Below are 12,040 nucleotides of genomic sequence, written 5' to 3'. Positions count from 1 at the left end.
AGAAGAAGCCTGCTCCCGCCGGGGAGGTAGATTTCCAGATAAATCCCCGGGCCAGGTTCTCCTCGATATATTCAGACATGGACCGGGTCTCAGCAGCGGATAAAGGGTAGATACGTTCTCGGGGCGGAGTAGCGCCAGGTACCAAGTCGATAGGGCAATCGTATGGTCTATGAGGAGGTAATGTCTCTGCTTCCTTTTTATTAAAGACATCAGCATAAGACCAATAGGGTACCGGCAGGCCGGGTAGATTGGCTGGGGGAGGAGAAGGACGGGCAGGACGAATGGGAACTAAACAAGTCTTATGGCAGTCCTGTCCCCAGCGAAGGACTTCTCCAGTCTGCCAATCAAGCACGGGTGCATGTCTCTGGAGCCAAGGTAGGCCAAGCAAAAGGGCATGAGAGAGTCCAGGTAGAACATGAAAGAAAATGCTCTCAGAGTGCAGCATTCCCACCTGCAGAGTTATGGGTTCGGTGATAAGTTGGATGGGATGCGGTAAGAGACCCCCGTCCACGGAGGCGACAGATAAGGGTTCGGACAGAGGTTTGGTGGGAATGCGGTATTTCTCTACCAGGGACTGAGAAATAAGATTTCCGGCAGCTCCAGAATCAAGTTGAGCTAGTTCAAAGTAACGGTTCTCCCCGCAGATGATAGAGACCGACAGCATCAGAGATGGAGAGGGTTCATTCTTCTCTAGGACGACCTCTCTGAGCGATCCTAGACACTGGCGTTTCCAGACCTCTGCGGGCAGGAACGGATCCGGTGCTCCTTACTGCCACAGTAGAAGCAGCTCCCCTCGGCACGGCGTGACTCTTGACGGGTTTTGACCATCTTGGTCTGGTCGACCTGCATAGGCTCGGGTGAGTGCACCTGGGGAGTAACAGAGGAAGTGACGGGATTCTGGAAGGTAGGAGCAAGGCGAGGAAACCTCCTCTCACGGGTGACCTCTTTGGTACGCTCCTGGAACCAGATGTCAATCCGGGTGGCAAGTGTTATTAAATCTTCGAGAGTGGTAGGAATGTCCCGAACGGCAAATTCATCCTTAATCCGGCCGGATAGACCTTCCCAGAAGACGGACACCAGGGCGTCGTTATCCCAGGCAAGCTCAGAAGCAAGGGTACGGAACCGTATGGCATATTGGCCCACGGTGAGACTCCCTTGATGGAGGCGCAGCAGAGATGAGGCAGATGAGGTCTTTCGTCCTGGTTCGTAGAAGACTTTCCGGAAGGCCGTGAGAAAGGCTGGCAGGTTGGACACCAGGGGGTCTCCTCTCTCCCATAGAGGATTTAGCCAAGCTAGCGCCTCCCCAGTGAGATGGGACATGATGAAGGCCACTTTGGCTCGGTCGGTGTAAAACTGGTGCACCAAAAGTTCGAAGTGCAGGGTGCACTGGTTAATGAAGCCCCGTGCCTGACCGGGATCTCCACCAAAACGAGGCGGGGTGAAAAGGCGGGGACCGGGAAGGGATGCCATGGTATTGATGGGCGGCGGCGCTGCCGGGGTAGTAGTTGTGCAAGTGGAAGCAGCTCCTGACGAGGCAGTCAGTGTCCAGGCGGGAGTGAACACTACGCAGGTGGCCCAAGATGGAGTCCTGTTGGGACCTCTGACGGGAAAATTCATGACATAGGTCCGAGAGCGAGGGAGCTTGGGTGCCACCGGGTTCCATGGCCCGAGCAAACTGTAACGGGTCTGGAAGGTGGAACCTCTGAGCTACTGTACAAAGGGGCAGTCCTTGTAAGGAAGCGGGTGGCTCCCAGGGAAGGCGGGCAGGTAGTCACGGCAAGTGACAGGAACAGTCTCTTGACAGGCGGGTGGTGACGGCAAGTGACAGCAGGGTAAGAGTCTCTCGGCTGGCTGGCAGGTGGTCACGACAAGTGACGGCAGAGCCTCCAGGTAGGCTAGCTGGCGGGTAGCAGGTGAGCGCTCCCAGGTGAGCGGGTAAGAGTCTCTCGGCTGGCTGGCTGGTGGTCTCAGGCAGGTATCAGGCAGGTATCAGGCAGGTATCAGGCATGTATCAGGCAGGTGCTTCCTGATCCACCGGCGGACTGGTTCATAGACAGACTGGCGGATGCAGGTAGACAGACTGTTGGACCGCAGGAATGCAAGCAGGTAGACAGAGCTGGAAAGCAGACTTTCAACGGGACCTGAGGGCTGAAGCAGAGGTGAAAGGCTTTGCAACAACTTTGCTCAGGCACCTCCATTTTGGAGGAGGTGCCTTATATGTGGGTGCTCCACCGGCAATTGGACGGGGACTCCTTAGGACGGCGCGCGCGGCCCCTTTAAGAGAGAGGGAGTGCGCGCGCCCTAAGCACAGTGCCCGTGAAGCGGCGAGCGCTGCCAGCAGCGTGGTAAGAGGACGCCGAGGACGGAGCAGGGAGGTGAGAGGAACGGCGTCTCTGCCTAGCAGGAGGCAGGGACGCCGACGCTACACATTTTACATATTATTTGGGATCATATTTATCCTGTGCTCTATGCTGAGCATTTACATCGGAGTTTCCATCTAAATCTCAGAGTGATGTGATTCAGATGAAACCCCCGAGGTATCCATTCACTATAATAAGGCAGCAGAGTTACTCTGGACTCCATCTGGCCTGTGTTCAGCGGTATCCTTCTTTTCAGTGGTGCACAAAACTGTGGCTGACAGCGTATTTATGTTCGCTTAAAAAGACAGACACTGCCGAAAAATAGGACAGAGTCCATGGTGTCTACGTACCTCATTATAGGAAATCTTTCGTCGGAGGTTCTGTCTAAGGCACGAGTCACACTAGGGAATCACATCTGATGCGAGATTTGATATGCTAATGACACTCGGCTCCTGCTCTGCTGCAAGTGAGAGACGATTTTCAGTGCTCTGTGCTCCAATCCTCACACATGAGAGGATCGAAGCACAGCTACGAAGGAGACAGAGAAATTAATTTCTCCATCTCCTCTGTTGCTGGCGTTGGCGATGTTTCACACACACCCATAGGCTTATATGGCTGTAATGAAATTTAAATTCCGCATGCAATCACAGCATGCTGCATTTTTTTTTCCGTCCGAACGTGATCTGATCAGAACAGGAAGAAAAAACACCATTGAAAACACAAGCATAGGATTAAATTGGTACGAATGCAATCCAATTTTTAATGGAGAGGCATGGAGAACTACTATTTTACATGCTCTGAATAAGTTTTAGTATAAACTGTTATCCACATTTTTTCTAGCATACTGGGACGAAGATGGGTAGTTTATTGCGTCATATTACATGTCTGTTTTTTTCTTATCTTCCGGCTAGATTACACTTGGTGTAATAGTCTACATTAATACACTAATAGAATTAATTATAACTAATTTGCTGGTTGATATATTACAAATTATTGTATGTATACCCTATTCACTCTTGCCTACTTGCTGTGCCCCACTGTGAAGAAATGGCACCAGGTGGACCCCGCAGAATCCCGCTGTCACCGTATCTTCTAGTGAATCCACACCTCGCCACCCGCCTGACGTCACAATACGCCAGACGGAGCACGTGATATGGATTTGCATAGATGTGTCAGATCGGCACAGTTCTACATCATCACCTCCTGTCCACACAGGTACAGAGAGGCACCAGGGAGTGGGACAAGGTGGTCCACTCAGAAACTGACGTGGCCCCACACTCTCCCACACTCCTGACAGGCTCTTTCACTACTCCAGTGAAGCAGAACCTTGTCGGCCTGGATAGAGCTGCCACTAGTTTCTATTTGATATAACAGACTTATATCAGGCTAGAAACTAGCCCGGTAGCGCGTTCATTGGACCAAACAACAGACGTAGGGTTCATGGATCAAGATACAGGAACAGCCCAAGATTAAATTATATATTTAATCACCATAAGGGCTCACTAAACAATCTACTATATACACAAGGTTATACATATACAGTGGTCAAAGTTACAAATACAAAAGCATGGTACATCAAGCATAACAGATCTTAAAGTCAGTTACCAGTTTATGGAAAGCAAGGCTTGGGGGGATGGGCGGCCACATGGGGAAGGTTGTGGGCCCTGCTTGGTTGCTGGACTTCTCCCACACTTCTTGATGTCACGAGCTTCCCCAGGAAAAGACAATAGGCTTTTGGCTACAGAGACCTTCAAACTCTCTGGGAACTCCCACTCCCGCCCCCGGCTCAAGCCCATGTCTCCAACCCTGTTCCTTCCCAGCTAAGAGACTCCAAGAACTAAAGTGGCCCATACCTCCTTACTGGAAGGTCCTAGGGAACCGATTCTTGTGTCAATGGACCCGGCTAGGCCCCTGCTACGTGTGTAAACAAACACATTGGTTTTTAGGAGGTTCTAATAGGTTGGGACGTGTAGCTCCTCGTCCCTACATGCTAGATTGGGCTAGGATGCAGTCTGGCATTTGCTATCTCCCCCTGAGCTAGAAAATCCATTTTGTGAAGGGCTGGGACATATATTTCTCCCACAACTCGGGATTGAAATATAGTACCTTAACAAAACAGCACATGTTAGTGAAAAAAGGAAAGGATCACAGCAGGGAGTCTGCCTGTCAGCTCAGCTCACAGCTACAGATTGACACTTGCACTTAAGCCCCCCTCCCTTCTCTCTTACAGCTGCAAGTCGGGTTACACTGTGCCTGGAAACCTGCCAACCAGGGCACATGTGATAATTCTAGAATATTTTTCACACCGGCCATACCCATTTCCATGTGGTACAGACTACATGGATAGGTATTTCCCGTTATCATTCTTCCTGTACAAGACCTCATCTTAATATGATATGTATTTTTAATGTATTTTCATCAATAAAAATTGCTTGTTTTTATTCTATGTGGTGGTTCATGGCTACTTCAAGTTTTTTTTTTTCTTTTTTGTCTATAAACTATGTAAGCAGAGAGCCTGTTGTGGGCAGGGTTAGCTTTCTCAGCTCTGCTGCATTGCTAAATATAAAAACTCTGATTGTGTCAGAATGGCTGAAGCCAGTAAACTGAGTGATACATCGTTGGAATCAGGGTCTCTTTCTCTATATCATACTACTCTCAGATGAAGTAGCAAAAACCTACTGATAGTTTCCCTATAACTTATTTCCTCCCAGAAGCCACCGACTTTCAGTCATGGGAGCATGCATGACTTAGCTACAATCACTATTCACGGCATCACTCACTAATCTGTGAGCGGTGGCTGTAAAACACTCCCCAACACTTTGATTGACAGCTCACTCTGCACAAATGCACTGCTAAGCTGGCTTTTAATTAAAGTGCCAGGGCGTGCTTACAGCTGTTGCTCAATGTATAGTGAGCACTGCAGTCAGTAGTGACTGTAAGTGCCTTGTGCATTCCCCATGACTGAAATCTGGTGGTTCCTAGGAGGAAATATAATATAATAGAATCTTATTTTCTCCAGGTAGCCATTTTCAGTTAAGTGGCCAGTCAGCATTGTAATTCTATTTACATGCAGATTAATCCTATATCTACAGGTAAATGTCATTTTTTTGAAGAGACAGGTTCCCTTTAAAAGACATAAAAGTAAAAGAAAAACAGTTAAACAATAAAAGCACAAACATATGCCCTAATGTTTTTACTGTAATTATAGAGAAATTATTATAGGGTATAGGATTATTTTTATAAGATGTTTGTCTCATTTTTCACGTCTCATGTATTTCCCACTATTACAATATATTAAAATATACATATATTTTTTTCTGCTTCCAGGACCATTTAAGTTTTACCTGTGTTGAATCACATGCAGTTCCAGTCTTCTTTAATGCTACAAGCTACTTGGAAGTCCATGGACGAGAATCAGAAGATGTGTTATCCATCAGCTTTCACTTCCGCACCTGGAATCCAAATGGTCTCCTTCTTTTCACCACTTTTTCAGATGAAGTTGGAAGTGTTGAGATAAACCTAACAGAAGGCAAAGTTTTTGTCCACATAAACATAACAAAGTCCAGGAAAAATCGCATTGACATCTCTTCAGGTATGTACTGTATTTATGATTCATACCTAATATTGCTTCCTAAATTCAATATACTATAATATAATATATGCAATTGCATCTATGACTTTCAGATTTGTGGCATAACAAGATTTAAGTAAAAAATTTTTAGAGATAGCCAGTCTTCTGTATACGACGAATTATGTCTATGAATTTCCTAATCATTCAGACAAAAAGTGGTTACCTACTTTCTCTTTATTTTAACAAGTATTTAGGAAACATGATTTTGTGACACTAGTATGTACAGTAAAGGAAATAATTATTTGATCCCTTGCTGTTTTTGTAAGTTTGCCCACTGACAAAGACATGAACAGTCTATAATATTAAGGGTAGGTTAATTTTAACATTGAGACATAGAATATCCAAAAAAAACCAAGAAAATCACATTGTATAAATTAGATACATTTATTTGCATTTTGCAATGAGAAATAAGTATTTGATCCCCTAAAAACCATTATGAGTTCTGGCTCCTACAGACCAGTTAGACACTCCTAATCAACTCGTTACCTGCATTAAAGACAGCTGTCACCTGTATAAAAGACTCCTGTCCACAGACTCAATTAATCAGTCAGACTCTAACCTTTACAACATGGGCAAGACCAAAGAGCTTTCAAAGGATGTCAGGGACAAGATCATAGACCTGCACAAAGCTGTAATGGGCTACAAAACAATAAGTAAGACGCTGGGTGAGAAGGAGACAACTGTTAGTGCAATAATAAGAAAATGGAAGAAATACAAAATGACTGTCAATTGACATCGATCTGGGGCACCATGCAAAATCTCACCTTCTGGAGTATCCTTTATCATGAGGAAGGTGAAAATCAGCCTAAAACTACATGGGAGGAACTTGTTAATGATCTCAAAGCAGCTGGGACCAAACTCACCAAGAAAAACATTGGTAACACATTACGCCTTAAAGGTTTAAAATTCTGCAGTGCCCGCAAGGTCCCCCTGCTCAAGAAGGAACATGTGCAGGCCCGTCTGAAGTTTTCCTGTGAACACCTGGATGATTCTGTGAGTTATTGGTAGAGGGTGCTTTGGTCAAATGAGACAAAAATTGAGATCTTTGGCATTAACTCAACTCGCCGTGTTTGGAGGAAGAGAAATGCTGCCTATGACCCAAAGAACACCGTCCCCACTGTCAAGCATGGAGGTGGAAACATTATGTTTTGGGGGTGTTTCCCTGCCAAGAGCACAGGACTACTTCCCCGCATCAGTGGGAGAATGGATGGAGCCATGTACCGTAAAATCCTGAGTGACAACCTCCTTCCCTCCGCCAGGACATTAAAAATTGGTCGTGGCTGGGTCTTCCAGAAAGACAATGACCCAAAACATACAGCTAAGGCAACAAAGGAGTGGCTCAAAAAGAAGAACAGTAAGGTCATGGAATGGCTTAGCCAGTCTCTAGACCTTAATCACATAGAAAACTTATGGAGGGAGTTGAAGCTCTGAGCTGCCAGCGACAGCCTCAAGATCTGAATGATTTAGAGATTATCTGCAAAGAGGAGTGGACCAAAATTCCTCCTGACATGTGCGCAACCCTCATCATCAACTACAAAAATGTCTGACTGCTTTGCTTGCCAACAAGGGTTTTGCCACCAAGTAATAAGTGTGTTACGAGTCCGGGTGATGGAACCTCTGTGCTTCGGTGCAAGAAGGGACCAGAGGGGCGTGACTAAATGCCGACTCTGTGAACCAGGGAGGAACTGGGCAGGTGGACCAGGTGCCAATCTGGGACCAACCTTGTGAGAGAGCAAGTAACTCCCACGGGTCAGATGGCTGGAACTGACCGGTACAGCGGATGAGCACGACAGTAAGGCTGATGGGTGGACAGGGTAGACAAGCAGGCTGGTTTGGCAGATAGCCAGATGGGTTCTCCTGTTAGGCGAGCAGGCAGGCACGGAAGGTAACTGGCAGGTGCTCCGGGTATACTGGCTGGCAGGCATGACAGGTGTAACGGGTCTGGGAGGCGGAACCTCTGAGCAACTATACAAGGGGGCAGTCCTTGTAAGGAAGCGGGTGGCTCCCAGGGAAGACAGGCAGGTAGTCACGGCAAGTGACAGGGACAGTCTCTGGGTAGAAGGGCCGGTAGTTGCGGCAAGTGACAGGGACAGTCTCTGGGTAGTAGGGCAGGTAGTCACGGCAAGTGACAGGGACAGTCTCTGGGTAGAAGGACGGGTACTCACGGCAAGTGACAGGGACAGTCTCTGGGTAGAAGGACAGCAGGCAGGTGGCTGGTGAGCGCTCCCAGGGGAGCGGGCGAGAGTCTTTGGACGGGCAGGTGGTCACGGCAAGTGACGGCAGAGCCTCCAGGTAGGCTAGCAGGCAGGGAGCAGGTGAGTGCTCCCAGGTGAGCAGGCAAGAGTCTCTGGACAGGCAGGTGGTCACGGCAAGTGATGGCAGAGCCTCCAGGTAGGCTAGCAGGCAGGTAGCAGGTGAGCGCTCCCAGGTGAGCAGGCAAGAGTCTCTGGACAGCCAGGTGGTCACGGCAATTGACGGCGGAGCCTCCAGGTAGGCTAGCAGGCAGGTAGCAGATGAGCGCTCCCAGGTGAGCGGGCAGGCTGGTCCTTAGACAGACTGACAGGTGTCGGAAGGCAGACCGTTGGACCGCAGGCTTGCAAGCAGGTAAACGGATATCAGGCAGGTATCAAGCAGGAATCTGACAGGTGACTGGCTGGTAACTGGTAACGGGACCTGAGGGCTGAAGCAGAGTGAAGGCTTTGCAACAACATTGCTCGGGCACCTCCATTTTGGAGGAGGTGCCTTATATATGGTGAGGTCCTCCGGCCATTGGCCGGGGACTCCTTAGGATGGCGCGCGCGGCCCCTTAAGAGAGGGGGAGGGCGCGCGCGCCCTAAGCACAGTGGCCGGGAAGCAGCGCGCGCTGCCAGCAGAGCGGGAGGAGGACGCCGGGCACGGAGTGGAGATGTGAGGGGAACAGCGTCCCTGCCTAGCAGGAGGCAGGGACGCCGACGCTACAGTACCCCCCCTTTAGGCCCCCCCCTTTTTAGGCCAGACAGAAATTTATCAAGGATGAGCGGGGCATGGATGTTCTCCCGGGGCTCCCACGTTCTCTCCTCAGGACCAAACCCCTTCCAATCTACTAGAAAAAAGGTTTTTCCTCTTACCCTTTTGGTGGCCAGAATGTTCTCTACCTCAAACTCGTTTTCAGCGGAAACCGGAGCAGGAGGCGTACCTGTAGACTTGGAAAAAGAGTTAAGTACCACGGGTTTGAGGAGAGATACATGGAAGGAGTTAGGGATCCGCAAGTTGGCCGGGAGTTTCAATTTATAGGCCACTGGGTTGATTTGTTTGATAACTTCTAGTGGGCCGATGAACCGAGGCCCTAACTTGTAGGAAGGAATCTTGAGCCGGACATACTTGGACGAGAGCCAGACTTTATCTCCAGGACGGAATTGTGGAGGATCCAGGCGTTTTTTGTCAGCATGTTTTTTCATCCGCTCGGACGACTGAAGGAGTGCGGATCGGGTACTCTCCCAAATGGAGGAAAATTTGCTAACGAGAGATTCCGCAGCCGGATTGTCCACCGAGGTGGAGACGGGAAATGGGATCCGAGGATGCTGACCGAAGACTACAAAAAACCGGGATCTGGAGGAAGATTCGCTCTCGTGATTATTGTAAGAGAATTCGGCCCATGGCAGGAGATCCACCCAGTCTGAATGGTGGGCATTAACGAAGTGCCGGAGGTAACTGGTCAGGATCTGATTGATTCGCTCCACTTGACCATTGGACTGTGGGTGGTATGCGGAGGAGAAGTCCAGGGTGACGTCTAGTAGCTTACATGTGGCTCTCCAAAAGCGTGAGGTGAACTGAACCCCACGGTCCGACACGATTTGGAGGGGCAGGCCATGGAGACGGAAGATGTGGCGGATAAAGTCTTTAGCCAGCTCGGGTGCAGACGGGAGTCCTGGCAGGGGAATGAAATGAGCCATTTTGGAAAAGCGGTCAGCGACCACCCAAATGACCGTACAACCGGCAGAGACAGGGAGATCTGTTATGAAGTCCATAGCTATATGCTGCCAGGGGGCAGCAGGTACTGGAAGATGAAGGAGGTGACCGGCTGGCAGGTGTCTCGGAACCTTGTTACGGGCGCAGGACACACAGGCAGAAACAAAGTCTATTACGTCCTTGTGCAGGGTAGGCCACCAGTAGTGCCGGGTGATAAGCTGGAGGGTCTTTTTCTGACCGGCATGGCCAGCAAGCTTAGACGAGTGACCCCAGTGTAGAATCTTCTCCCGATCAGGTACCGTTACGAACGTCTTACCGGGAGGGAGACGATTTAGACTCACGGGGGCCACCTGCATTACTCTGGCGGGATCGATGATGTGTTTAGGTTCCTCCTCAAGATCAGACACCAGGAAGGATCGGGACAAGACGTCAGCTTTGATGTTTTTGTCAGCCGGGCGAAAATGAAGAACAAAATCAAAGCGAGCAAAAAACAAGGACCACCGGGCTTGGAGCGGGTTAAGTCTCTGGGCACTCTGGAGGTAAGCCAAGTTCTTGTGGTCCGTGTAAATTATTACCGGGTGAAGAGCCCCCTCGAGCAGGTAACGCCACTCCTCCAATGCCAGTTTAATGGCCAATAATTCTCGGTCTCCTATAGAATAGTTGCGCTCGGAAGAGGAGAAGAGTTTGGAGAAGAAGCCGCAAGTTACCATTCTCCCGGAAGACGATTTTTGGGTAAGTACCGCTCCGGCTCCAGAGGAGGAGGCGTCAACTTCCAGGAAGAATTGCTTGTTGCCGTCTGGGCGATGCAGCACCGGGGCGGAAGAGAAAGCCTGTTTTAAGGAAAGAAAGGCTTCCTCAGCTTCAGGTGGCCATTCTCTGGGATTAGTGCCCTTACGGGTGAGCGCAGAGATTGGGGCAGTCCGGGAAGAGAAGTGCGGTATGAAGAGGCGGTAGTAGTTGGCGAAGCCCAGGAACCGCTGAATAGCCTTCAACCCCTCTGGTCGAGGCCACTTCTCGATGGCAGACAGTTTCTCAGGATCCATTCGTAGGCTGGTCTGAGAAATTATGTAGCCCAAAAACGGAAGCGAGGTCTGCTTAAAGAGGCACTTCTCATATTTAGCGTAGAGGTGGTTCTGCCTGAGCCTGAGCAGAACCTGACGAACATCCCTCCGGTGTGTGGGGAGATCCGGAGAGAAGACCAAGATGTCGTCCAGGTACACCACTACGCAGGAGTAGAGAAGGTCCCGGAAGATGTCATTGACCAACTCTTGAAAGACGGCGGGAGCGTTACAGAGACCAAAGGGCATTACCAGGTATTCATAGTGGCCGTCCCGGGTGTTGAATGCCGTCTTCCATTCATCCCCCTGACGGATACGGACCAGGTTATACGCCCCACGGAGGTCCAGCTTGGTGAAGATTCTAGCCCCCCTCAGACGGTCAAATAATTCCGGAATGAGCGGAAGGGGGTATTTATTCTTCACTGTGATCTGGTTAAGGCCTCTATAGTCTATACAGGGACGGAGTGAGCCATCCTTCTTTTTGACGAAGAAGAAGCCTGCTCCCGCCGGGGAGGTAGATTTCCGGATGAATCCCAGAGCCAGATTCTCCTCAATATATTCTGACATGGATCGGGTCTCAGCAGCGGACAAAGGGTAAATGCGCCCACGGGGAGGAGTAGCGCCGGGCATCAGGTCGATTGGGCAGTCGTATGGTCTATGAGGGGGTAATGTCTCTGCCTCCTTTTTATTAAAGACGTCCGCATACGACCAATAAGGAGACGGAAGACCAGGTAGATTGGCTGGAGTAGGAGAAGGACGGACAGGATGGACGGGAACTAAACAAGTCTTATGGCAGTCCTGTCCCCAGCGAAGGACTTCTCCGGTCTGCCAATCAAGCACGGGTGCATGTTTCTGAAGCCAAGGTTGGCCTAGCAATAGGGCGTGAGAGAGTCCAGGCAGAACATGAAAGAAGATGCTCTCAAAGTGCAGCATTCCCACCTGCAGGGTTATGGATTCGGTGATGAGTTGGATGGGATGTGGTAAGAGGCCCCCATCCACGGCAGCGACAGATAAGGGTACAGCTAGAGGTTTGGTGGGAATGC

General features: G+C 49.6%; 1 protein-coding gene across 1 annotated transcript in view; it reads left to right on the top strand.

The window, feature by feature from the left end:
- CNTNAP2 (contactin associated protein 2) overlaps positions 1–12,040 on the top strand; it is a 3,253,420-nt gene that overhangs the window by 1,600,649 nt on the left and 1,640,731 nt on the right. Inside the window, exon 8 of the mRNA XM_073678177.1 lies at positions 5,688–5,952. Coding sequence (XP_073534278.1) covers positions 5,688–5,952 — 265 coding nt within the window. The remainder of the gene's footprint in view (positions 1–5,687; positions 5,953–12,040) is intronic.

The sequence above is a fragment of the Phyllobates terribilis genome, unplaced genomic scaffold (genome assembly GCF_046119375.1).
Source record: "Phyllobates terribilis strain yellow unplaced genomic scaffold, ASM4611937v1 Scaffold_4__5_contigs__length_816908805, whole genome shotgun sequence".
NCBI classification, from domain to species: Eukaryota; Metazoa; Chordata; class Amphibia; order Anura; family Dendrobatidae; genus Phyllobates; species Phyllobates terribilis.
This window is presented reverse-complemented; position numbering and strand designations above follow the sequence as displayed.